General features: G+C 40.7%; 2 protein-coding genes across 4 annotated transcripts in view; one reads left to right on the forward strand and one right to left on the reverse strand.

The window, feature by feature from the left end:
- TYR (tyrosinase) overlaps positions 1-27,784 on the reverse strand; it is an 86,452-nt gene extending 58,668 nt beyond the window's left edge. Inside the window, exons 1-2 of the mRNA XM_066989911.1 lie at positions 27,662-27,784; positions 22,866-23,013 (exon numbers count right to left, since the gene is read on the reverse strand). Of these exons, the coding sequence (XP_066846012.1) occupies positions 22,866-22,994 (129 nt within the window). The 5' untranslated portion in view covers positions 22,995-23,013; positions 27,662-27,784. The remainder of the gene's footprint in view (positions 1-22,865; positions 23,014-27,661) is intronic.
- The window catches only part of GRM5 (glutamate metabotropic receptor 5), a 283,179-nt gene continuing 281,242 nt past the window's right edge, over positions 26,014-27,950 (forward strand). For 2 of the 3 annotated variants that reach the window (XM_013178154.3, XM_013178155.3), the window contains exon 1: positions 27,706-27,843. The gene's annotated coding sequence lies outside the window, so the exon portion shown is untranslated. Of the gene's footprint in view, positions 26,173-27,680; positions 27,844-27,950 lie in introns of those variants that run through there. The other variant, XM_048076446.2, reaches the window with a different exon arrangement.

Here is a 27,950-nt window from a genome sequence, read left to right on the forward strand (position 1 = left end):
TAACTAGGTAGATAATAGTGTGGTGGTTCAGGAAATCCCTGTTTCATCTAACAGCTCACTGAGGCTGAAAGCACAGAAAGTTTTCAGCAGCCTGCCAGGAAACTATCAATATTTTTTGCTGGGTTAATGTTCTGCTTATTTTCCAAGGGGAACTGCCCTGCTGAGGGGTCAGACAAGCACTCTAACTCATGCAAAACCAACAGTGGAAACAGCTTGAGGAGAAACAAGGCCAGACTTTTCTCTCTTGGAGAGCTCTCAGACTTAACTCTCCCATTCTGCTAAACTGCATTCTTAGTCCTTGCGGCAGGTACCCCACTGCTGAGTCTCCATCAGCTGCAGAATCTTAGTTTTGCAGTTATAACCTATCATCTTACTCCTCCTTTTCTGTGTTCCCTGATAAACCTAACTCTCTGCAGGTTGACCTGTGTGTGGGGGCAGTGTTTGCGGGACGGATGGACGGACCTTCCTCTGGGCTTGCCCACCGTGCTTGGCTCCTCTTCAGAAAGAGCTGTGTGTAATAAGTGCTACGCTATTCCTGGATGCCTCTAGGCCCTTCTTACAGGCTTGTCCCGCTCCATTTATCCAGCTCTGCAGAGACAGGAAAGAGTAATAAACTCCTAGTAGCTGCCTGTTGTTTGTGTGCATGTTAGGGGAAAAAAAAGATAATCAAATGGTTTATTAAAAAGCACAAGAGTGACATTTAGCACAAGAGCAGGTCTCAGCCACTCCTGGCATTAAGACAAACAGGGCTTTAGTGTCAAAAACTAAATTTGGAAAAGGAATGGGAGAATCAGTCAGAACAGGTACATGTGTACAAACCAGCTGGGACCCTCTGAGGTGGAGATCACCTCATATAACCTCTTGAGCCAAGCAGAGCTGGGATTCCATGAAGTCTTGCCTTTGCTTGCAGATAGAAGTGGGACCTACGCATCAGATAAGTAGTTCACACATTTTTTTTTTATTTTTTTATTTTTAATGTTTAAGCATACTTCATTTTGGTTATAAATTGGTCCTTTTGACATACTGCCAAAAAAAAAAAAAAAAAGGTTCATTTGAATACTCAAAAATGATGAGGAAAATGCTACAGCCATTTAAAAATGTATTCCAGAGATTTACCAGTATAAGTCCAAACTTTTTGGATGGGAAAAGATAATGGACTATTTCATATAATATATATGTAATATCTTTTGAAATTAAAAAGTACTGGAAATGTGATTAAATGTGTCTAGTTTTAATGGAGAAAATATGTACAGAAGAAATTAATCTGATTTGTTGCACTCTGATTTTTTCCTTTGAATGCTGTCCTAACCTGGAATAAGCTTTATCTCCTCTGGGCTTGAAGACCACCTTGGCTGACTAGACCTTCAGGTACCTCAGAGAACTCCTTAAACATCCTGACTTTTTATTTTGAATGGGTTCTTAAAGCCCATAGTTTTTGCTTTGCCTGAACCCCCCTTATGTTTGTAACTGTGGTAGAAGGACCAGATCGGATAAAACCAGGCTGTCCAAGACTACAATACACAGCAGAGATGGAAACTTGAGCCACCATAAGACAATCAGTGGGAAATAAATGTTTCCTAACCTCCCAGCCTGCTACCTGCATATCTGCTTATTATTGCAAGATTTTCAAGGAGAGGCCTCTTGAGATGCAATGGACAATAACAAGCCGACCTGTAAGTCCAAAGTGCCTGCAGAACAGCCCACATCTGCTTCCCCCGCTCTGCAGAGTGGAGAAGATCATGTGGTTCTTCAGTCCCAGATCATTGCAGAGAGAAAATGCAGATGATAAAGTAGGCAATTATAATAGCTCCACTCACATTTCTATTAATTTAAACCTCTCTACAGCATATGGAAGATAAAGGAAAAAGACATACATTGTTTAGAATTCAAAAAATCTTATTAACCTTCCATAACTGTCTGACAATACTCAAAGGCCCAGCTACACAAAAGACTCAAATATTAGATGTAGTCTCCGATTTCTACCCACCATCCAAATAATCACTAATGAAGAATCAAATTGTACTGAATTTGACTTTCTTTGTAGAACTTCACTAATTAATCTGCAGCTAAATAAATATATAAATAAGACCTTGACATTCAATTTCAATTTAATGCAAATAGCAGATAGGAAACTCAGTTTCTCATGCTGCAAACTTTCTGAATAAAGAACAAAATGTCTTGGTAAAGCATTAAGAGTTTGGGGAAAAAAAAATCCTTCCAGAGTAACGTTCAGTGATTCTGATAATAGGTGATGGTTTTGAGTTACAAACAGAAGGTGAATTAGGAATGATTTTTTATGTTTCTCATTCTTTGCTATTAGGAGGTAGTATGTTCAAAAAATGCAAAAAGAGATTTTTCTTCATGTAAGTCATAGTTATATTGCTGGATCCTTTGCTGATGAAAATATTCATAGGTAGAAAAACTGACCAGGCAAATTCATGAAGAAAAATATGTTGAGCCAAGTTCAGTGCAAAGACACCAACTCTGGCTCCAGAAGACTTTGAACTCTAAATTGTCTGAGGATGCTAGATCACCCCAGAGAAATACCTCTTCAGGCTTGTTCTGTTTCCAGAATCATGGTGTGTTGGCTACGGCCTGTAGTGGGGCCAGGATATTGGACAATGCAATCCTTTGGTTTGACCACTTCTATGACAAATACAAACTAAATACTGCCCCACTGAAGACGGCATTATGTTTAGCACAGAGTTCACCATCCTTTTTCTGGTCTCTACTACAGCACAAGTATTGTCACAGAATCACAGAATGGCTGAGGTTGGAAGGGACCTCTGGAGGCCACCTTCTCCAACCCCTGCTCAAGCAGGGACACCCAGAACAGGGTGCCCAGGACCATGTCCAGGCGGCTCTTGAAGGACTCCACAACCCATCTGGGCAAACATGTATTACAACATGTATCTCCTTCATATTCAACAGCAAGGATCTTGGAATAATTAATACATACAAATTTGGGGTTTCATTTAGAAATGAAAAGTAGGCCTATTTTAATTTTTTTCAGAATAAAAAGCAAACACCTGGATGAAAAAAAAATAGTTTTTGTTGCCAGCAAAACAGATTTCTTCCAGGTGATTCACACTGATATTATAAATGTCTTTGCACCACTTACAGGTCTTTGGAGATTTATCTAGAAAAAAAGTTGGAATAAATGAATGGCCCAGTATGTTTCTTGAAGTCCTTTCTTCTCCTCAAGCCAGAGAACATACAGGTAGAAGACACCAAAAATAAACAGTTTGGGAAGCAAGGGATGCATCAGTTTTGCAAAGTACTAAGGTATTAATTGAGACAAATTAAACAGATTTAAGAGAAAATATGTTTAGTATTTCTGATATATGTGTAAGAGATTCTTACAACCAGAATGTTTAAACTAACCTTTATGACTAATCACATGTGATAGACTTGGCCTAAACATTAGTCTTTTCATCAAAATATGGTTTGGCCAAAAAGGCAAATCCATCAAGACCATCAAAAGTCTTGTTGCTGATCAAAAAACCTTGTGGCATCAAAAGGCTAATTTCAGTAAGTGCAAAGGACTGACTGAGTTCTGAGAGCAGTGATTTAGCAGATCACTTGGGAAGCGTGAGAAGTAAAGAGTTCAGAGTGAGTTTCTGAAGGGAACTTTATGTCATTCCTTATATTTTTACAAGAATACATAAAACATAGCAAAATCCTCATGCTTATGGCCTGGATCTTTTTGTCACCAGTTTCCCTGTCCTTAGATAAAATAGACACAACGTGTTTATCACCGTGCATGAAATATTTATCTACTTTCTAAACACACAGGTACTATGTTTTGTTTGTGTTTGCTAGCTGGTTAGGGAAAACAAGCTGATACATAGTGGTGGAGTATGACAAAAGAATAGTATTTCAGTAACAGTGAAATTTTAGTGGTTTGTACTGATGTAGAACTGGTCATTTAGAGACATTTCAGCTGACACCAGAAACGAATTATTTCACTTGGAAAATAAATTCAGTATCAGACACCAAGAAGGTTCTTCTGGAAGAAGCTTCACATATGTTAGTAAATTTTAGTTTGATTTAGTGTTAAATACAGCCAGATTTATTTTGAACTTGGTCTTCCAGTCACAAAGGACAAAAACACATTTAATGTTATGTTAGTTAAAATGCCTTTAAACGTGGAAACTGCAAAGCAATATGCATATGCCTACCAGCATAAACAAAGACAGCTTCATCACTGAGGAATGATGAGAATACCATGAGAGAAGTACCGAAAGTGGGGACACAGCATGAAAATTACTGACAATATGTATGTAGTTAATTTTAATTGCCCCTCTTACACCACCATTGGTCAAACATCAGTGAAGAGGGAGTTGGAATTCAACCCATTTTGTACAAATTATTACTTGAGGGGTCCATATTTTTGGATATTTTATAGTGATTATTTTGCACGTGCTGCTTAAAAGCCTACCCAGCCTCAATTCAGGGTCCTTGGAGATTTCTGCTATAAGATTCCACCATGGAAAATATATAAAGCTCAGAAATCTCTAAAAACATTTTCCTGTAGCTTTTCTATATGGAGTGATGTCTCAAATTTTCTAGGTCTGATATTTTGGGATCTCCTAGAATTAAAAGTAAGCATTAGTTCTGCTCTACTTTTGGGAATATCTTTGTTTCATGGGGGTAAAGCTCCTTTTTTCTCTTTCAGTGCTTGAAAACTTTGGACTTGAGCCTTTCTAGTCAGATTCCTGATGTTTTGCATGGTAATCATTTTCTGGATTACATTTTTTTTTTCTGATTTTTTTATTGCTCACATACCCTGCATGTTAGATTAGTGGATAGAATTCAGCCATGCAAAGAAGCATGTCTGTTCTGCAACTGTATTTAGCATATAGACCTTGAAATAGAGTTTATCGGGGGAGTGAAGAGGCAAATCCTTCTTTCCCTTCACTCAGCACATTCCAATGACCCATGCACACTGCCACTTCTGCAAGGTATATGGTAACAGCAGTGAGGTGATATCAAAACCCTTTTGCTCTCACTGTGTTTTCTTCCTTTTTGTGATCTATATCATTTATACAGGTTGTGAAACTGCTGCCTGAAACAGTTTGATACCATGGGGAAAACCTCAGAATTCTGTCATTTTGAAGACTAAATTGGCAGTAATGGATTTTACCCCTTGGTTCCTGCATCATCGTTAGTACCGTGGGGTTGATCTCTACTAGTCCTTTCACCCTGATACATCAAATCAGGTTGCACCTCTAAGATGCCCCAATTAGCTGCATTGGAAACGGGCCACAGATAATTCCTATAAATTTGTGCTAACTAAAATCTAGAAGGAAGAACAGATTCCTAATATATGCCTGACAGTCTACAATACCACAAGTACATTCTTTCCTTTTGGGCCAAAGTTTATATTAGCTAAATTAATAATAGGCTCATGTACTTGGACACAACAAGGAAAAGCTAATAATCATCAAAGTAATCTGCTGGTGCACTACATTTTTTAACTGTCCTTGTATGCGTTCATATGTGGCGTGATCAACACATTCCTGTAAGTGCCTTGAATACTTTATGTCACCCAGAGAACTGGAAATGGTTAAGAAGTATAAATATGTTTTATGTATTAGTATACCATATAATTATTTTGCCTTCATTTACAGGTAAAGAAACTGAAGTGAAGAGAGATGAAGCAACCTGTCACAAGGCCATACAAATCCTCTTTTAAGTTTAGGAATTTGTAGCAAAATTAACAATAACAAAACTACAAAAAAATTGAGGAGAATTTTAGAATTTAAATTACCTCATCATAATATAAAGCAAATACCTAAAATAATGTAAATGAAATACACATTCCTTTTATTATTATAACATTATTATAAATTCCACTTATTATCATGGGATCTTAGGCTATTTACCTATACAATATCTGCTTTATAGACATCCAAAATTTGGTGAGATGTGTCCCACACTAGATGTTTTATCTTTACTATTCAAGTTTCAGTGCTGGTTTTACCCAGCTGGGCAGCTGAGCTCTACCACATCTGCTCTCTCCTTTCCCCTCCTCAAAGGGAAAGGGGGAGAAAATCGAATGAAAAGGGCTCAAGGGTTGAGATAAGTACAGGGAGATGCCGTCCTTCCCAAACTGAGCCTGTGGGGGCTGCCCAGAGGCTGCAGCTCTTCAAGAACTGAGCCCACATGGCTCTGTACCACAGGGTCCATCCCCCAGGAGCAAACTGCTCCAGCACGGGTCCCCCACGGGCGGCAGCTCCCCCCAGACCCCCTGCTCCTGCGTGGGCTCCTCTCCACGGGCTGCAGCTCCGGCCCGGGGCCTGCTCCTGCGGGGGCTCTCCATGGGCCGCAGCCTCCTCCAGGCCACATCCACCTGCTCCACCGGGGGCTCCTCCACGGGCTGCAGCGTGGAGATCTGCTCCGTGTGGGACCCGTGGGCTGCAGGGGGACAGCCTGCTCCACCAGGGGCCTCTCCACGGGCCGCAGGGGAACTTGTGCTGCGTGCCTGGAGCACCTCCTGCCCTCCTGCTGCACTCACCTTGGGGGCTGCAGGGATGCTTCTGACTCCTCACTCTCCCAGCTGCTGTTGTGCAGCAGGTGTTTTTTGTTTGTTTGTTTGTTTTCTTTCTCCCTTTCTCTCTCACAGAGGTGCAAACAACTTTGCTTACTGGCTTGGCTCTGGCCAGTGGAAGATCCCTTTGGAGCTGTATGAAACTGGCCCTTATCTAACATGCCCCCCGCTACCAAAACCTTGCCATATAAACCCAGTACAGTTTCTTATGTTTGACTGTTGATGAATTACATCTTTATTTATTCTTTTATGTATAGTCTAAACACACAGATCTTGACTCATGGCTGAAAAATTCTGGAAAAAATTCCTGTCAACAGCAAAACAATACATATCACATGATTTATATAGCAGATATGATAAATGAATAAACACGAATGAATGAAACTCCAAGTGGAATAAATCTGTCCTTACTTCAGATGTGCAAACCTGAACAGTCACCCTAGGCTTCCTTCAGAGGAAATGCTGAAAAGCTTGCGAGTGCAGTCATTTCACTTAAAACAGGTGACCAAGATAGTTCAATTGAACCACTTTCTGGAGGTGCCAATTTCTCTCCGTTGCTACAAAGTGGCCACCTCAGACACAGACATATGATGCAAGAAGAGTGATTTTAACCTTGCATTTAAACATGCATTACTTCACCAGACCAAGCCCAAGCAGTCCTTGAATCCAGCAAAGATGCCATGTGCTGCCCGCCATTATGGCACTGTTTTACATTCAGCTTCAGTGAAACATTTTCCTATTTCTTACAAGTGACAGAAATAAAAACAACCCTGAATGAGTTGTTGATTGAGTTGCCCAAGACATCTATCACAAAAATGAACTTGTCTATGCATTTTTTTCAGCTGTACTGATCAGTTTACATCAATTTTATACAAACCATCTTTTCGATGGCTAGAAAAATGCTCTCACTTTTAAATGCAAGCTGTGTCGCATATATACTTGTAAGTACTGACAAATCAGAGGAGACAGATTCCTGCAGTATCAGTTGTTCTTTAATCTTTATTTTGTTTCTAGACAAGATTTTGAAATACAAACAATATTAAGAGGTAGGTAGCCTTTCCTTCTAATGAACAGTATATTTTTTGCAAACAGAAAGAAAAGCTCGATGATATCATATATGTAAGCAAATAGATGACATGGAGTGTTTTTCGCTTTCTGTAAGAAAATTACTGAAGATGTAAAGTAGAATGATGTAAACTAAAATATCCATTTTTCACTGAAAGAGTACATAGATATGTTGACTTCAGAATGAAATTACTATGGAAACAACAAACAAAGAGGATATCTTAGAGAGTGCCAAGCTGAAATTCATGCCTGGACTCATTTCAAGTCTTTTCCTTGCTGAGGGCTACAGCTGAAGGTTTTCAGGCTGAACTCTATAGGAATTCTCTTCCAGTATGTCATTTTAATTCCTCAGCTTCCTCACCCTCCATTATGATTGCAAGGCATAAATAACTTTTTTTTTTTTTTAAGGTTAATAATGTTGAATAATTATGTTGAATAATCCTTAATTTGGAGTATTTATTTGCTAAAATCACTTTCATTTAAAAAAATTACCAAATATTGCTAGCACTGTAGAAGTACACATCTTAGTAAGTTACTGCAGGGTTTTATAATCAGTGGAGAGATAAGGACAATTTTAATTGTAATCTGTATGACCTTTTCAGACAATTTCATGACGATCTGTATTGCATGCTATAAGAACCTGTTTCTTTCTATTTACTGTAAAGGAAGTCTGTAGCACATTTACATTTGCATATATGTATGTGTGGGTACCATTAAACATTACCATATGTACTATGTCACTTATAGTAGGTACATATACAAGATAATCTGTAATGCACAAATTGTTTCCCTGCAGAAAAACTGTGCCTGTTTTTTTAAAAAAGAATTGTTAAAGATGAAGAAAAAATCCTGAAAAACTTGGAAAATAATTAGTATTTTGATAAATCAATAAAATGCAATCATCCAGAGGGTTTGTTTCTTTTATTGATCAGCTTGTGTGGTATGTTTAAAGACCAAAACATTTTTCCAGTTACTGAAAACCCATATTTAAAAAAGTATTTTTGGCAAAAATAAAAATATGTCTCAGTGGTTTCAAATTTAAATTTAGTAAAAATTACATTGGGAGAGGTAATATTTGGAGAAAGTATTAAAGCTTTTAAGATATGGAATATGTCGCTCATAAAAATTGTGTAAATGAAAAAAAAGGTAATTTTCATTAAATATTACAGTGTGTAAAGCAATGTCTGAATTAAATGTCTGAAAATTATCTTTAAAAAAACAAGGATGAATCAGGATTTTTGAGACTGATTTTGCAGTTTCTGTGTAGTTCTTGGGAATGTAGGAAATAGAACAATAACTGCATTACCACTTTTTTATGCCTGGAATCATTAATTTTTAATTATTTATCTATTTTATTGTTTATACTTTTATTTTTATTTTTTTGCATCAGTTTGCTTAGTACTATTTCACATTTTCACATATTGTGCTGGGATAGAGGAGAGACATTTGAGCACAATTAAAATGGGGGAAGGAAAAAAAGACTCATTTAAAAATACATCAATATAGAGAAGGCCGAGGATCCTCTTTCTTGGAGGATAAGTATAATTAATAGTTATTGTTATCTTCAGTAGCATCCCATCACCACCCCCCCCCCCCCCCCCCACCTCACCCTCCCTCCGGGGAAAAAAAAAATCACTGTAGTTCAAAAGAAAAAGAAATAAAATTATTTTTCTCACAAAAATCCCAAACCTTTCATTACATTTCGGGCTGAGCACAATTCATCTAAAAGTTCTAATTGTTTTGTTACATTTCAGTTTATTGAAAGGTTGCCTGCAATGCCATTTGAAAATGAAAAAGCCATGTATTTTATTAAAAATACTCAACATGAATCTTGATCTGTCTTAATTTCCTCTTATGTTTTTCACTGTTATTCAAACTGAAATTGTGTTTGGTATGGAGTGACCAAATCTATATTTATCAAAGAAAAAAATGACTTTCTTTCTTTTAAAGATCTGTTCAGAGATCTGAAGACACACAATCTGGCTTCAGAACAAACAAACACACAAGCAAATTCATGTGCAAAATATTTCATAAATTGCTAAAATTCAAATTAAAACAGCTTTATTTTGACATTTTCTTGCAATGTTTGTTTTTAGAATTTAAGGGGCTTGTGTGGCCTCTTGAAAAACAAGAGTGATATCTGACAGATGCAATTTATTTTGGAAGTTAAGATGCATGAATTTAGATACCTGCGTACAGGTAACTCCATGGAGGTGTCATGGGTAAGGTAAGGATTTAGTTCCTTGAATGTAGATGTTTGAGCAGTTTTAGATAGAGAGGGTTAGAAGAATATGCCACCAGGCAGGTTGGCACCTTCTGCAAAAGGCAGCTGGAAACCTGGTGAAATAGCCTAAGGACTCTCAAATGGCTCCAGGTGCCATTTTTCTGAACAACTGAATGTGTCTGTAGGAATCTACTCGTAGGATCCGTCTCTTCATGGGTGCCACCAGACACACTGACTAGGAGAGATTCAACCACTGAAGTGTAGGCACCCAGCGCCTTTCTAGTCTTGAGGGTATCCCAGTGGTGTCCCATCACATCCTTCCCTCACCTCCCATGCTGTTTTGCCAGCCCAGTGCAGTCTCAAACACACCATTGTTTTCTATATATTAGCAGATACCTATCTGCAAACAATTGCCCTACATATCCACAGCAGAAGTGGAAGACGCTTAGACACCCAGCTCTTGTGTTGATATGTACATGAGAGAGTCATGATATGAAACAGAATCTTATTGACTCATTCACTTTTTTTTTTTTTCCTTCTTCACTTTAGTCACAAAAACAAATGGTGTTTATAAATTGTGAAGAATAAACTCAGTACTTGAAAAGCATTTGGAAGTATGTTGTAGTAGTGACATAAGTAGAACACCATGTTTACACGTACATTGAACATGTTAGCTGCATGAAGGATTGGCTCAGAGTAGAGCTTGAAATCCTTTAAGGAAGTGATGCATATTTACTTATGTGTGTGGCTTTGAAGCACTGTTGTGAGCAATAAGTATCACCGTTTGTGAACTCACCTTTCCCTCTCCTTTGCCACATCCTCAATGCTTTTAGCTTGTGCTCCACAGGAGGACTCCCTTGGGCAAAATGAATCTGCACTCAGCTAGATCCAACAGTGTTATGTGTAAGGCATAACACATTTAAACCTGTGCTATGTCTTCAGAGCCCCACAAAATAGAATTAACACATTGGGAACCCAGGCCGTTATTCTTATTTTGACAATATTCTTATTATTGTATCCTACTAATCTGATTTTCAAAGATTTATACATTAATTTTTCATACATTAATCCCTGCAACTATGCTTGGAAAGTCCATGCTATAAATATCACATGGCTAATGCACATGCCAGTGGCAGACAAAATTTACAAGAAACAGACAAACCTTAGAATAATAATTTCATTATATCACCCTTATAAATCTTCCCAGCTTTTCTGACACTTTAATTACAAAGTGACACTTCCAGTCTTATAGTACTATGGCCTGTGTAATAGATCATTTCACTTAATACATGTTATGACTCTGGCTACTGTAGAGGAGACATTTTACAATCCATCTCCCTTACTAAGGCACAAAGTCAACAAAAAAAGTTAAATATTATAACTATGAAATTCAATATGAAACCGGAGCAGTTCTGCATTCATCACAACACACATACATGAAAAACATGCCCATTGTCATGAAATCTCCTGTGCTTGTGCATGACATTCTTTCAGTGGGCGGGTGCTGGCCAGAATGTGCTGTCAGACGCCAGGTCCACGTCTCCCCTTTTTTCTCTCTTAATATATATATATATTAACAATAAGGGTGGCAAGAGGTGGGCATCTTTGTATTGTCTTTCACATACTCCGGTTTCACAGTATCCCATACAAGCTTCTCTGTGGAATACAGGTATGGGTTGAACAGCTCAGGGGTGAGAATTAGGTGGTCGCTTCTGGAGCTGTTTTACTTGAAAAGTGATAGTTCCTGAAAGCTGCATGTAAATGACAGATGCTTCAGCATAACCCTGCTGAGTGCATTTCAAACAAGGGATTAGGAAGAAAATCTGACTCGGGAATAAAAAGTATTGTGTGACTTGTTTTCAGTCTTAACACAATTTTAACATAATTACATTAAGGCAGTTTGAAAACTGCAAGAAAAGCAGGGGGTTAGGACAGTTTGCTGTAAACAGTGACATCAGAGTGTCAAAATGGAAATGAACAAATACTGTTAATTACAGGAGTAACTGCAGTCCTAGCATGGGATTTCTGGAGTCTGCTTTACTTAGACACATATGGAAATACACACTAATTCTAATAAAGGCTGCAGAGGCAGACAGCTTAGCCGTGATCCATTATATACATCTATACCTCTTCAAATCTACCTACAGAGCTCTAGTTATTTACCTTGTAGCTTTTCATAAAAAGTCATCACTGTCCAAGTAAAAATATCCTCTTTGATCTTTACTTTGTGATAACTTCACTTTCACTATAAACCCGGCACTGAAGCAGCAGGAAAAGCTGCACAGCTTTTCTGAAGAGAGTTGTTTGCAAAAATAGGAGCAAAATCATTTTGGAGGGAGGTCAAGCTGATTTCCATGGACAGAGACTTTCAAAGTGGTGGCTTAGATGCCAGAAATGTTCTGCTTTCTTATCACTTGATCCTTGTTTCGGCTCCATCTTGCTACATTCTCTGTGCTCATTTCAGCTTTGTTGTTATCATCAAGCTTCAAAGGCATTTGACTGTCAGAAATATGAATGTTGCAATTAACACTGATTTGTGTGCATTCTCTTTTGCGAAGATGAAACCGTTTTGCAGATGTCTCAGGACATGGAATTTTTAGATGCTCACTTTAACCTCAGCATACCAAGCAATAGCTTATAAGCTGTGAAATATTATCGGGCTGGAATAGAGCTATCCATTATTTTGCTCAAAAAGAGAAGTGGCCCTCCCCACATTGGATCATTTATTCTTGCTATTAATTCTATTAGCACATGTCTAGGTTATAGCATTAACATTGTTTGACACAAAGCGGTATCCAAAATTAATGATCAACAAGGCAGTCATGACTTTAATTGCTGGGTGGCTGATTTTTTCATTGTTTTTAATTTGTGAAATTTGAAATGAAAAAGAACATTATGGCCTCTGGCCATCAGCTTTACTTTTTGCTTCTCTACTTACTTCCCATATTGAAAAGTTCATATTTTCTACTGATGAACCCATAAGGTTCTGCACATAAAGGAACCCATCACGAAATCAGCTCCATATGGACAGACCATATGTGCACACTGAGTCCCACTGAAGTAAACTATGGTAAGTATTTTTTATTTCTGCTATAGCAACATGCATTTATCCCTAACCATATATCCTGTTGTGCCAGGCACTGTATAGACAAAAAGAAAAAGTTCATCTTCCTGTTAGCAGAAGGCCCATCACAATGCAGATAGAGTGAACTCTGCAAATCATAATGGTGGCAGACTATGTTGTTAAATGGTACCTATCTTTATTATTCTATCATATTCAATAAAAAGATCATCCATTTTAATGTGCAGCTCTCTAGAAGGGGTCACTCGATTTTCTTTCTGGGTACAAATCCTAAAGTGATCTTTCCTGCTGTCTATGAGGTACCACATATGTGTGTTAAGGTTAGAATGAGACATAGTTTTGCATGGTGGGCTTTTCTACGGAGAGAGGCCACTGTGAAATAAGGAATATTGTGAATGAGTAGTGCATTAATAATCTTGCAGGAGCTCACTCCTTTCTGAAAGAGGAATTAATCACCGTTTTGTTATTATGCACTAAACATGTTCATGTGGACATACAGTGTAAAATAACTATTTCCGTATAAATTTATGCCTAATATTGCTTTGCAGACTTTCCCCCTGTAGAAAAACCTGATCCACAGAACCAAGGTAAGAGCAGGCTTGTCTCTGTTAAGAATATTATAGAGATGGCTCTTCAGGCAGAGAAAAACAAAAAAAACGGAAAGGTAAATGTACATAGTTTATGATTGGCAGATCTGCACATGACTTCACAATCAAGTTCTTTCCAAGTAGATCACAGTTATATTGCAAGCTGTTTGCATGAAATGATACATTAGCTAAAAATCTAGAAACTAAAGATTAAAAATAAGATGCTAACACTTTGGAGTTATGATAATGCCTCATTACGCTATTTATCTGGGGCTTTTGGTGGATATTGTTTAAAATCTTTAAATTAAGTTTGGAAGGCTTTCAGGAGGAGATGCTCTTGCTTAATCCAGAGTTACTGGCTTTATTTACAGAATTTCCGGCTGAGATTCTCTGACCTGTGCTATACAAGCAGTCAGGTTAGATGATTGTAATGGTCCCTTCTGGCCTTAAAATCTATCAATTTATTAGGCAACCCGCTGTAAAGCTGTGATGCAGAGGCAATTTACATCAAGATCTGAAGAGCACTTAAATTAATTGTTTCATTAAAATCCATTTGAATGCTTTTACATCTTGATGCAAGCTGCTTCTGGGTGCTTCACAGATTTTATTAGGAGATCTTCAGCCCAAAGAGCCTATTATGATTGCCTGGCCTGACTTCTGCATTATGCAGGCCGTAACACAGTGTTCTTGGGGAATGCATGCGGTGAGGAGCCCTGACATAACGTCTAGTACCCGTGGGTGGTTCTCTGGCTACCGCTAGGAGGTGCTTCCCAACAGCTCCGCTCATTACTCTTGTTGGTATCATGAGGAATGAGTTCAGTACTGTGTGGGAGCGCATTTCAGATCTTTCGTACACCTACAGCTTTATGCCAAAAATAAGATGCAATCATTTGTTTCCTAGGTGATAACTGCATGGAGCATGCGTGGCCCTTGCTGTCTCTAAACTGGTGAAGTATGTTATCAGCTTTCTTGTAGTGCTTTTGAGGCAACATATCAAACAGCTTTTATTGCAAAACAAATGGCTTGCTGATTTTGTACACGTGGAAAAAATGTATTGAGGTCTGAATCTCAGTACTTATTCTGGGTAAAAGATTTTTTTTTCTGTTTGTTTATTTATTTATTTCTGTGATAAATATAGGGAAGAGGCCGAAAGAAAACACTTACTAGGTATCTAAAGGTTAAAAGACCTTTTAGATGTTCTTTCTGCAACCATAACTGTAAGAAGGTGCAGAGGTTCCAACCTTGTGTTCTCATGCAGACAGTGGCAGCTCATCAGAGGAGGATATCTGTGTATGTCTCCTATCTCTAGAGCATCTGAATGTCAAAAATTCATCAAGATATTTGCTTTACAATACTATCCTTTGGAGTAGACAGTAAATGGTAGTATAACAAATGTAAACAGACTTTTACTATTCTGCTAGATTTTTTTGAGATCATTCTTTTATTTCCAGTATATCCATTGTCTGTAAGTTTTGAATATATTCAAAGTTTCTGAACTCTTTTGGAGTGCTGTATTTAATTTATTAACTTTTATTTCATTATTGTTTGCAATTGTTATCTATTTAGGATTTATTACAAAATGTACCTTTTTAATGTAAAATCAATTAAAAAAATAATTATGTAAATAGCATGTTCTTATGGGGAAAAACAAGCAAACACCAAAACAAACAAACAAACAAACAAGCAAATAAAACACAACCAAACAAAAAAATTAAGAAGAAATCCTTTAAAATCATCTTGACTGAACTAGGAGGTTTAGAAGAAGAGTTCTAGATGAATTCCTTCTATGGTGTTATGGACATTAAGTTATGAAGTAAAGAAAAAAAGATGACACACCAAAAATCACATAGAAATACTGTTAGAAACCAACCCTAGATCTACCATGTCCCATTATAGTGTTTTATAAATAATATCAATTCCTCCATACAAATTTAGCTTTGGATGGTAAGCACTTGACAGCAGCTCAGTGCTTTTAGGAAAGATATTGTGAGTCTGCCAGATTGGGCTCAGCATTCTGTCTCCATTAAAAGGAACCCCAATATAAAAATGTCTTTTTTTTTTTTTTTTTTCAGAAATTCTTGAGTTCTTTTACAGTGTGTCCATTGAAAGGGAGGATAATCAGGGATGACTCCTGCTGTATGTTATATTTCAATTAAGGCAAAAAGTTAAGTAAAATTAATAAAATCTTTTTTTTTTTTTTTTCTTGACAATCCTAAACAACATGATCAAACTAATGGGATTACAATTGAAGGACATTTTTACAGTCTTAGCTTTGGAAGATGAAGTTTGCTGGTTTGATTTATTAATTTTGTAATCCTAATTATAAAGAAGAAGCTAATTCCAAAAATCAAAGGTTCATGCTTTCTTGTCTAACTGGTCTCTAGGCTTAGATGAAGGTTGGAGTAATCTCTATGCTATTCCGTTGACTGGTAAAGTGATGTTAAATTCCCAGTTCCATAAATTGAAGATGTACTAACTGCTTCTGCCTCGTGGTGACCATGGCGACTTCTATCTGCATGTGCCACATTTGATGTGTATGTGTGTGTGTGTATGTGTGTTTGCGTTTGTATGTGTGTGTGTATGGGGGGAGATTCTTCTGCTTACTCTCTAAGGGTCTACTTGAGCATTTTTCATTTCATACTTTGGAAACTGATAGCAGCATTGTCTGTGTCCTGTCCCCCCCCCCCCCCCCCCTCCCCTCCTCCCAAAAATAATGACAAGATTGAAAGATTGACTTTTCAATGTCCCTACGAAAATCACAGAAATGATATGAAAGTGAGGAAAAGGAGAGCTCTAAAATATGTAGAGCTAACTACTTCCCATCTTGTTTTTCCACTTGTATCAAAATCTTGATTATTTTAACAGGTTCAGGAGAAGGTCACACAGCAAGATGATAATCTGCAGGCTTTGGAATAGTAGCAAACCCATAAAACTTAATTTACATGGACAGTTGTGATATTAAAACCCCGGAGGACTGCAGTTTATAGGGCTGCAACCGAGCAAAGTTCTGTGTCTTCTAGCTTATGATTTTTGAAAAGGGAATGTAGTTTGTTTAATTATATCTTGACATTGCATCTTGGCACGAACAGAGTTATAGAAAAAATAATGAATCTATATTACAGAATCCCGAAGTGAGGTGAGATAAATACTGCCTATCGGTCCAAGTGATCTGGTAGCAGGCTTAGGTACTATGCTGAATTGTAAGGACAAAGCCCTGAACATTTGGATGGCTAAAGTGATTTTCCTAATGTTATTTTAAAACTCTCTCATATGTTGTAGAAATAATCTTAGAATAATTTGCTTCTGGCTACAGGACTAATTTGTTTTCAGTCAACACAAGCAACAAACTTGTTACCGTTGGAAAGAATTTCTTGAATAGTATTACAAAGATAATGTGGCAATGTATATTCTCTGTCTTCTTTAAATTAGAACATCATTACCAAATTGATTGTACTATCTTCAGTGGCTTCACAGTCTTCTTCCACACTTAACTCTTGTTCTTTAGATTTATTTCTTGACTGAGATTGTTAATGGGTATTTCTGGAGAATTCACAGGTCTCCTCTTGCTACTGAAAGAATAATGCCAGTAGTGTCAATCTCAGAGACAGGCTGCAAGCTTTTACATCCTTGGTTTCCAAACTGTTAAATGCCATGTAAGCAAATTCATGGTGCTATATTTGGAAACGTAAGTAGTACCAGTATTCCTAAAAAGCCTAGAAAACTGAGGCTGTTTAATGGAAAACTATAAGCATCACCTTAGAATGAAGCTGTCTGCTCAAACATGGTCTTAACAAGCTAATTGACCATATTATGAGAGTTGTGTTTTACTCCCTACACTGTGATTAATAGACCAGTGGACAAAGTAAGGTTCTGAGGCCACTTTGTATATGGAACTTTGACTTGCTGACTGACTGAAATTTGTGGGTTTTTTTTTTATTTTTCTGTACAGCATAAGGTTATATCTCTGCTTAAAACAGTTCTGTTGTTGTTGTTTTTTTTTGTTGTTCTTTTGTTTGTTTGTTTGTTTTGTTTTTCCAGCAACATATTCATAGCTGTTATGGCAATTTAGACATTGCATGTAACCAAATGGCTATTTCTTATGTCATGTCCTCCAGCCACAAGAGATGATGCTGTTTCTCTCTGTCATATCTGGTCCTTTATTTTACTTTGTTTTCATTTATTCAGTGGGTACTGACACGACCAATGAAGAAAACATCTGCCTGTATGGGAATAAGTATTTTTCTGTCCTAGCACAGGCTTTGGATAATATAAAATGTAATCTAGGCATGTGTTTTTCTTACTCCAGCTTCCCATCAGGTAAATAGGGTATGGCAGATTTTGACTACATCCTTTTTAAATTTATTTTCTTAACAAGAAACTACCTCCTTTAAGAAAAGTGTAGGAAACAGGGAGTGCACAGTTCCTCTACAGTAAGGATATTTGCTTTATGCAACTACGTATACATGGCCCATAAATAAGGGTCCAGTAAATGTACATGATAAGCATCTTTGTTGACTTGACATAATGAGTCATTTCTTTTCCCATTACCCTCATCAGCATGCTTTCATTGGCATGATAAAAACACCTAGCCTTTTCTAGGTAGCTACTAGAAAACTTTGTGAATTTACTGTAGCTTTCTTATATTAGAGTAATAGATCTGTACTGGTATTTTTAGATGGAAAAGAGAGACTATTTCTTTCTACCAAAGCACAGGGTGAGCAAGAAGGGTTTCAGTGAACCTTTACTCTTTCTTTACACTTTTTAAAATTCTGCTGTCCTCGGAGATGATCCAAATGCCCATCCATCAACCTTTCTCTAGAGTCAAAATTCTAACCAAATCATTTTTTTTTTTTTTTTATGTCTTTCTTTTTTCATCATATTTAAGTCTGAAATTCTCTCTCAGAACTTTTTGGGGACACAGTGGGACTTCTCATATGGTTTCAGAATTCATATAGGGAATCTCAGTGGGTCTGTATTATGATAAGCACTTCTATCAGCTTAATGCTGTGGGAGTAGCTGCATTAGAAATATGAACAATTGGGTAGGTTGGTCAAATGAACACTGGAGTGCTCTTGAATACACTAGGTCTCTGAGCTACTTTACTCCACAGCCTAATGTTTAAACACAGAAAAAGTGGAAAAGTGAACATTTGAACTTCATATTCAGCTAGTGGCCCATGCTGGGGAAAAAGCAAACAGTTGTTCTGCTCATTCCTCCTCCCCCTAAACAGAATTTTATACCTGTGTATTGACAATTACCTATATATCGGGATTACATTGGAAAGATTTTGGTAGCAGGGGGGCTGCAGGGGTGGTCTCTGTGAGCAGAGCTCAGGAACTGCCCCATGTCAGATCAGAGCCAGCTCCAGACAGCTCCAAAAGGGACCCACTGCTGGCCTGAGCCGAACCATGAGCAATGCTGGCTGGACCTCTAGGAGAGCAGAGTTAATGAAGGGAAAACCTGCTGTGCTACAGCAGCTGGGAGAGAGTAGTGAGAACTGAGAGAAGCAGCCCTGCAGCCCCCAAGGTGAGTGCAGCAGGAGGGCAGGAGGTGCTCCAGGCACGCAACACAAGTTCCCCTGCAGCCTGTGGAGAAGCCCCTGGTGGAGCAGGCTGTCCCCCTGCAGCCCACGGGTCCCACACGGAGCAGATCTCCACGCTGCAGCCCGTGGAGGAGCCCCCGGTGGAGCAGGTGGATGTGGCCTGGAGGAGGCTGCGGCCCATGGAGAGCCCCCGCAGGAGCAGGCCCCGGGCCGGAGCTGCAGCCCGTGGAGAGGAGCCCACGCAGGAGCAGGGGGTCTGGGGGGAGCTGCCGCCTGTAGGGGACCCGTGCTGGAGCAGTTTGCTCCTGGGGGATGGACCCCGTGGTACGGAGCCGTGTGGGAGCAGTTCCTGAAGAGCTGCAGCCTGTGGGCAGCCCCCCAGGCTCAGTTCGGGAAGGACGGCATCCCGTGGGAGGGACCCCACGGGGAGCAGGGGCAGAGAGTGACCACAATGGACCAGTGGAGGTGAGGCGTCGTGGACTGACCACAGCCCGCATTCCCTGTTCCCCTGTGCCGCTTGGGGGGAGGAGGTGGAAGAGGGTGGATGGGGGGAAGGTGGTTTTATGTTGCTTTTAATTCTCACTGATCTAGTCTGCTAGTGATAGGCAATAAATTACGTTAACGTCCCTTATGCTGAGTCTGTTTTGCCCATGGCGATAATTGTTGAGTGTTCTCCCTGTCCTTATCTCAACCCTTAAGACCTTTTTCATCATATTTTTGTCAGATGTTCTTTTGAAGAGTAAAGTGAGAGAACAGTGTGGTGGAGTTTAGCTAGTCATCAGTGTGAAACCACCACAGCTTAACAGGGTAATTTTTAAATGCTGTTTTTCTTGTTTAATGAAAAGCATTTAATGTGTTCCTGTCACCTAACTGTACCAGTTCATAACGTAAGTAGCTGCTCCTCAGCTAGTTAGTCTTGCTTCCACAAATCAGTCAATTTTAAGGTAAATTTATCTGAAACCTGCACAGGAATGAGACTAATTGCATCACCCAAATACCAGTTCTCCATTGATTATGAAGGGAGCATGGGCAACCAGAGTTGAATATCACATTACTGTAGTACATGTTTGATGAGGAGAATCCCACTATGTACCCATGAGCAATCCCTAAGCTTATCAAACATTACTGGAAAATAATTTTTATTCATCAGTAATGAGATTATCCAGCCAGTACACTACCATGGCTTAACTGTTCTGACCTTCAGTGAAGAAGACAGAAGAGATATTGGGGAAACACTAATTATAAATGACTGTCCTACTGGTTTTTTAATTTATTTTAACAAAGCTGCTTTAGACATAAAATATCATATAGCAACCAACATCCAAGCTGCTTTTCCTTTCGTTGCATTTCCTTTTAGTTGGCATTGGTATTCAAAGAAAAAAAGGATGGCTACTGTGAGCACCACCCACTTTGACAGAACAAGCTTTTGGGCTGTTTGTATAGACAGATTTACCTAAAGGGAAAAAGAGATCAATATGTAAGTGATCAGAAATACATTTGGTATTTAACTATAGTTTAAAGTCATGTAATTACTCGTTTACTTTTCCAACCTCTTCCGTTTCTGGAATGAACCTGCTTCACAATCTCAAGAGCTTGCTCACTGCTTGAAGTCATGCCAATAAAAAAATTGAGGTGAACCTGCTTCTTCACTGGGCCATGCAAAAACTTAATTTGAGCAGAAACTATAAATTTATGAACAACCTACATTCTCTTTGTTGGTGTCAGAGAAGTAGTCATCTTCAAAATACGAAGACTTTTTGTCCACTCTGTGTTCCTATGGTAACTACAATAATTGTTTACCTGGAAAAGCAGTATTGGGGATTTGTAATTTTAAGCTGCGTACCAAACATATGATTTTTTTTGGTTACTGATGGGTTTACTTCTCTCTCTCTCTCTTTTTTTTTTTTTTTTTTTTTTTAATCTCCTTTGATGCACTACAGGAAGGAGAAAGGCTGAAATTATTTTGTGTCTATGTCTCTTGTATCTTTTGCAAGTTATCCTTCCCAGCTGATGTTTTGCACAGAAAGAGCTACGAGGAAGGAGGCAGAGCTGGCTCCAAGTCACCTTCTGCGGTAGGTGGACTGCCAAGCAGCCACGTGCTGATTCTAGTCTGTGTTTCTGCTGGAGCAAGACTGTTTTGTGCTACGTATTTCCCAGTCTTTTGCCAACCTCCTTTGTTCATGGAGGGAACGGGAATCAAACCACAGTGTCAGCGGGAGGAATTAGCTGGCCAAGAATAGCTAGAAACAACAGTGCTTCAGCTGAAATTCACCAGTGGAGTGACTAGTATGTATCACTGCAGTGATGTTTTGCCACTTTCATTTGGAGGACAGTTTTGTTCATGTGAAATTCATCATATTTTTATTCTGTTATGTTTGTTTCTGTGCAGGGTAGTCCCGAGGGTGTCTCTTCAACCAAAGGGTGGTTCTCAACAATGGAAATAAAATTCGTCTGTAAAAACATTCTGTATGTCTGATATTAATATGTCATATTTGAGCAAATTTTGGGTACTGTGATAAACAAAGTTCCCGTGGAAGAACCAGTTTCAGAGCCTGCACCTCCTCTGCTCTGTTTTCATATGAATCAATTACAATGGCAAAGATCTGATCTCATTATGAGTAGTTTTGGTGGCTTTGCAAGATCAAAAATCCTGTACTCGTCATCTCTCTGCTGTTCAGCAGAAGATGCCAGTCTGGAGTGCAGATGTAAACGGTGGTGAGTTCAAAACCCTGCAGGAACCTACCAGTTGAGTTTCACTCACTCAATACTCTACTCTCACTGCAGAGCAATGATAGCATATCGCATGGCAGCATAATTGGAGGTTTCACATTCCTCCAACCTTATTAGAAGCACTCCCCCACTCAGATCTGAACTCACTGAGTAGAAATAGGAAAACCAGTTTCAGATTTTGAATGACACAATTTTTTTAATTTTTATTTTATTATTATTATTTTTTTAATGGAGAGTCACCTTCATTTCTGCAAATTTCAGTATTGAAGTCTATCTACACCCCAAACTCCCATTTTAATGTTTCCATTCTGATTGCCTTTAACTAAGATCCTCATACATCAGTTTTAAGTCTTTTTTTTCAAGGGCACTGGAATCCTTTGGTGGAAAACAATGATGGGAATTGCCTCTGAGATGGTAGCTAGACATAAAATGCATACATATTTAACATAAAGATATGGGAAATAATAGAGAAAAGCAGAAGAAATCACATAAATGTCATCACTTAAAAATTAATTTTACAAAATTGAACATGTTTATAGCAAAATAACGTCATAGAGACCTTGAATAATAGGAATAATAGCTGTATTCATGAAGGTAAAATGTAAGTCAAATTTCCTCAGTTGGAGTTACTGACCCTGAATTAATATGAATCAGAGATCTCTATCGCTGTGAAAGTTCTACTCATTTTGGCAAAAGCTGCCACTTTAGACATGAAATGGAAAGAGCAAAGAAGAAATTAAAGGGAGGACATCTAGAACAATTCCACAGAATAAATTCAAAAAATTGTGTTAGATTTATATTCAGATGTCCTGCAAACTAGTTTAATTCTCCTAAATAATGATTTGTAGGCAAATCTGGGGGCATCTTTTAGTTGCATTTGACACATCCCATTACTCACTGAAATCTCTGTAGACATGTAAAAGTTTGTGCTTCTCTTTTACACTATTCTTGCATGCATCCTTCTCAGAGGTCTGTATTCTGGTCTTACTCTCCCATGCCCTGTTTTCTAATAATGGACACAAGAGGCAGACCAAAAAAGGACATTACAGACACCTCCAGTCTGCAAGCATAAGGATACTTACCCAAGGACTGCGTAACGCTGAAGGAGTTTCACAGCCAGGCTCAGTCTGGGATTTCTGAGTCTTCTCAGATACTAATAGCTGGGCCATTTCCTTGCGCAGAACTAGAACAGTCTTGGCAGCATTGGGCATTTCAGTTCCTCATTTACACCTACGCACAGCCAAGAGCCAAAAATTACTCATAGATTCCTTAAATGCACACCAGCATAACACAGATATCCTTATGAGGAATAGGTACCCCTCAGAATCTGTGAAGAGAAGCAGGCCCATCTTAATGCCTCTTTCTTCATCACCCTAAAAGAAATGTTAAAGGTAGGTCAAGTGAATTGCACACTACAAAAACCTATTTCCCCATATTTAGTCTAAAGAGAACACAGAGTTTATTTGCAAATCTCTACCAAATAGACATATAAAGCCAGATCATCACTTTCCTTGAGGTTTGAAGGGCAACACCAAATAAGGATTCTGAGAGTAGCACCCTTATTGTGCACTGGCAGACTACTGTTTTCTTTTACAATGTGTTGTATAGCATAATTTGCACTTTTAAACTCTCCTTTTACATTGTAGACTTGCCATTCATATACTTTCCTGGGAACCAATAATAATTATCTTGATTTTAATTATGTCAGAAACTATACGTGTGCTAGATCGATAGATTCCCACCTTGCTCCATCTTCACCTCCTTTTCTAGTAGGGAGTAAATAGTGTTGTTTTGATTAGGTTATACATATATAAATAAAAACATATTCTTATTATGCTTATGCTTGTATTACAGACAACTTTGTAAAAAAGCAACATCTGGCTCATCTTCACAATCTCACATTCTTGTCCACACTCTTTGTGCCACCAGTGTCCCACAGGTTTATTAATTCTGGAACTGAAGAGAATTCAAATTAGTAGTCCTTCAGCCTCATTGCTTTTAGTCCTAGAGTGGTTAGAATGCTCTTTGAAGATACTGATCATACCTGGAGACTTCATACTTTTTTTACCCCTATGATTTTCTGTATGGACGAGCTCCTCAGAGTGCAGTTTCAGAGCATGTGCAGATTTGCCTAATGTGTTAGTGTCTATAGATGCTACTGCTGCAGAAATAATCAATGTTACTAGTAGTGGGCTCACAAAATGTAGTCATTACTTCTCCTCATCCTGGTACTGATATGCTTATTTTTTACTGATGATGTTACAAAGTGGCACAGGAAGCTTTCATTTTATTTACTTTTAAAATAGTGTCAGAATAAGAGGGAAAAAAATCCTGGTAGGGAAAAACTAATCTACAATCAGTCGAAAAGACAGTGACTACTTTTATGGGTTCTGCAAGATGGTTGATAATGAAGGGAAGGGAGGATGGGAAGGAAAAGAGCAAAGGGAAAAAAACTTGTATATTTGTATTTATAGGGAACCATTTAAAAGGTCAGTGTGAAGCATTAAGAATATAAGTGCCATAGCCACCCCCATCCATTCTGTTTGCCTCTTTTAATCCTTGATCCAGCTGCTCCAAACATCTGGCACAGTGAACTCTGACTCTGGGCTCTGACTCACGGGGAGTCCTTGGGGATATGTGTGTGGGAGCTGCTTTGCATCCAGTGTCGCTGCATCCATGTGAATCTGTGTGTTCTGCTCGTGTGGGGATCCTCTCCTTCACCTGCTGTGGCCACCCACCATCGTCCCAGCCAGATGGGTGTCTCCATTAGCAATGAGAGGTGGCTGCTTTCTGACTCCTTCATCACACACACGGTCCCTGGGAGACCAAGAACTGCTGTGACAGTCCAGCTGAGCAACAGCATCTCCCTTTTCTGCAGATCCCCAACACTGCTTCTTTCCAGGAATGCTGTGCACTGGAATTCCACTTTGCTCCCCTTCCCCTTCTACAGACCCATCCTTCCCCTCCTTTTTCTGATCTGTGCCTTCTTTATAGATATCTGCCCCTTCTCTATAGGTATCTGGCCCGTATTTTAATCTGTCTCCAGCCTGAAACTGCTGAGTTTCCATTACTTTCACAGCTTATGCTCTTTTGGGTGGGAAGACGATATCTGAGAACAGCATGGGTGTGGGGGTGAGGAAGAAGGATGCTCCTTCTTCATCACCTGACCAGGGCACTAGCAGGAATGGGAAGCCCTTTTAACTAGTGAGCTCTCCCCTCGCATCTAACGTACCCCCATACCTTCAAGAGGCAATCCCCCAAAGTCCCTGGGAGCTGAGCAGGGGGAACAAACGGCTGGAGCCACACACACACATGCTCACACTGCCCTCTGCTTTAAGGACTGGCTGCTGCCAGGGTGTCAGTGGCAGCAGGAGCCAGGAAAGCTGGGGGAAAATATGAAGCAGGTGCTGGCTGATGGGCTCCCAGCCAGTCCCAGGCTGGGATTGAAGGAGGATGTGAAGGAGAAAGAGGCCAGGCACCGCACCTGGTAAGCATAAATGGGATTCCTATCCTTCACCCCTTGGGATGAAATGACCAGTCAAGCTGGGAATCTGGTGTTAGAGAGACAGCAGTAAAGAGATCACAGAAGATTAGGAGCATAGATGGAGCCATAGCAAGACGATCCCTCTTCCCCTGCTCCCCAACAACTTTATCAAAGTTACCCCAGCTGGGCAGAGGTGCAGCTTGGATGTGTCAGTGCAGTCACCCTGAGGGAGCCATGTCAAGTAGCAGCCAGGATTTAGGTCATTCAGTATTCATTAAAAAAAAAAAAAAAAAAAAAAAGATTATATTTTAAGCAGCAACCCAAAGAGGGGGAAACCAGCAGGGAGTGCCAAGCTGTGGTGCAGCGGCAGAGAATGGCTGTTAATTCTCGAAAATGGATGCACGAGCTAATCCTCCCCTGCAAATACAGCCTCATAAATGGTCGGACCCAGCAGCCTTTTAAATGCCAGATCAGCTCTTACTTAAATGGCATTTTGCTTTATTATTTATTTATTTTACTTTTATTTATATATTTACTAAGAATAACTTTGAATTAAGAGATGATCTCTGTCCAGCGTTGTGTTGTGATGGTCTGTTGCCGTTTGCCGCTGCTGCTGCTGCTGGAGTGCTGGGAGGTGATGAGTTTGTCAGGGCTCAGGCCACCTAGGACCCCTCCCACACCCACACCCATACCCACACACCCCAAATCCCTCCAAAACCATCGTGCCCGACCCTGTGCTGGGGGTCCCTGCTCACCCCGGGCAGCGTGGTGCAGCCGGTGGGAGAGGAGCGGGACGGCTGAGTGTGAATGAGAGCAGGAGCCGGGGAGTGTAGGGCTAAGACGTGAGGAGGAGGAGAGAGGGAGGGAGGAAGCTTTGGGAGGATGCAGGGATGCTGGAAGGGAAGGTAAAACCTCAGCCGGCTCCGGGAGGGAAGGGCTAACCGAGGAAAGGTGCATGTGTGGGGAGCTCGTAGTTAAGCAGGGCAGGGAGGTGCTGAGGGTTTTTTTGGGGGGAGGTGGGGAAGCAGAAGGGATGGAGGGCGCCGAGCTCAGGGGCAGAAGGTAGGCGACGAGGAAACCCACCCATGCGGCTGCAGGAACGGTCCCAGGGATGCTGGCTGCGGAGGCAGGGGGCCGGCAGGGAACGGCAGAGCCCGGGGGTCCAGGGAGCCCGAGGGGGCTCCGGGGGGGGGGGGGGGGGGCGGGGGGGGGGCTCCGGGGTGTGGAATAGGAGCTGGACAAGATGGGTGCAAGTGGCTTCTGCTGTGGGGACGAGCGGGGGCAGTCCGGGGATGGGGAGAGGAGCGGGGGGCGCATCCCTCCGGCAGGGCTGGCAGCCCCGGCTGCCTTTGGCCGGGGCACCGCTCCTCGTCTCGCCGAGCCCGGTGCTGTCGCCTTGCAGCCAAGGCAAGGGAGGGAGAGGGCAGCTTGCCCTTCCAGTGGCAGGTAGCTCTTCCTTTGTGCTTGGTAGCCCTGGACGTGGCTGGGTGTGGAGGGGGTCGCTGCTCTCGCAACCCCCGCTCTCCCCTTGCCAAGGAGCAGAAGGCAGATCCCAGGACTGGCAGGCTGCTGGCTTTCCTAGAGGGATCTGTGCCACTTGGTGGCACTAAAAAGTTGCTCTGGAGCCCGGCTCTCTCCCTGCGAGCCCCCTGCCCCCCTCCGCCCCCCCAGCCCCGCAGGTGCAGGAGCCACCGTGTAGCGCGGTCCCCGAGGGGAGGCAAAACTTTGGCGGAGTGAATTCCCTAAAACCCCGCCGAGACTGCAGGGGTGAGCTCTTCCCCTCGACTCGGTTTAAAAAAAACCCTCCCGAAGAAGGTCTCGCCCTTTTTTTTTTTTTTTCTTTTTTTTTTTTTTTTTTTTTTTTTCTGGTAATGGTGTTCGGAGCCGAAAGCCTGGCAGGAAAGGAGGGGTGCGGCAGGGAGGTGTCCGCTTTATGGGGGGACTTTGCAACCTTCCGAGCACCTGGAGAGATCTCCCTGCGGGGCAAAAGGCAGGACTAACCTCTTATAAATGCAGAGGTTGCTGCCGTCTAGAAGTAAAGAGGGGATGAGGTGTTTAAGCCGGTGGGTCAAGACGCAGCAAGTATTTCGGCTGACCAAGGCTGTGGTGGCAGAGAGCAAAGCCCCATCTGTTGTTTCATTGTTTGTTTGTTTATTCCTCCTCCTCCTCACGCCTCTCGCTCCCCCTCCTCCCCCCTTAAATCCAGGGGCCATTCACGCCTCTTGCAAATGAGATTTGGGCGATGCTGAGCGAGCAGCGTGTTGCATGGCGTGTGTGTGTGTGCATGCATGCGCGGGGGAAGGATTCGCGGTGCTCAGCGTTTGCCTGTGATCAGAAGAAAACAGGATGTGCCCATAGCTGGAGGAGTGACAATGCTAGCCGAGTGGGGCTCACCTGCTGGTGATCTTTGCAGAGGCATTTGAGGATTATTCAGCTCCAGCAGATCTGTTGCGAGGAATGCTATCTCTGCCGTGGCTGAAAATAGGAGGTGCCTACCTCTACCCGTCTTGATTGCTGCCACCGAAAGGACTGCTTTGCCGCCACCGTAGGAAGGAACGATTGCTCCCACCGACAAGGTAATGCAGCGGGGTGGAGAAGGGATTTGTGAACCCTCGGTTGCGGACAGAAACCCTGTGGATGCAGGAGGAACTCTTTCCCCTCCCTCCCTCCTTCCTGCTATTGC

Source organism: Anser cygnoides, chromosome 1, assembly GCF_040182565.1.
Source record: "Anser cygnoides isolate HZ-2024a breed goose chromosome 1, Taihu_goose_T2T_genome, whole genome shotgun sequence".
In the NCBI taxonomy this organism is placed as follows: Eukaryota; Metazoa; Chordata; class Aves; order Anseriformes; family Anatidae; genus Anser; species Anser cygnoides.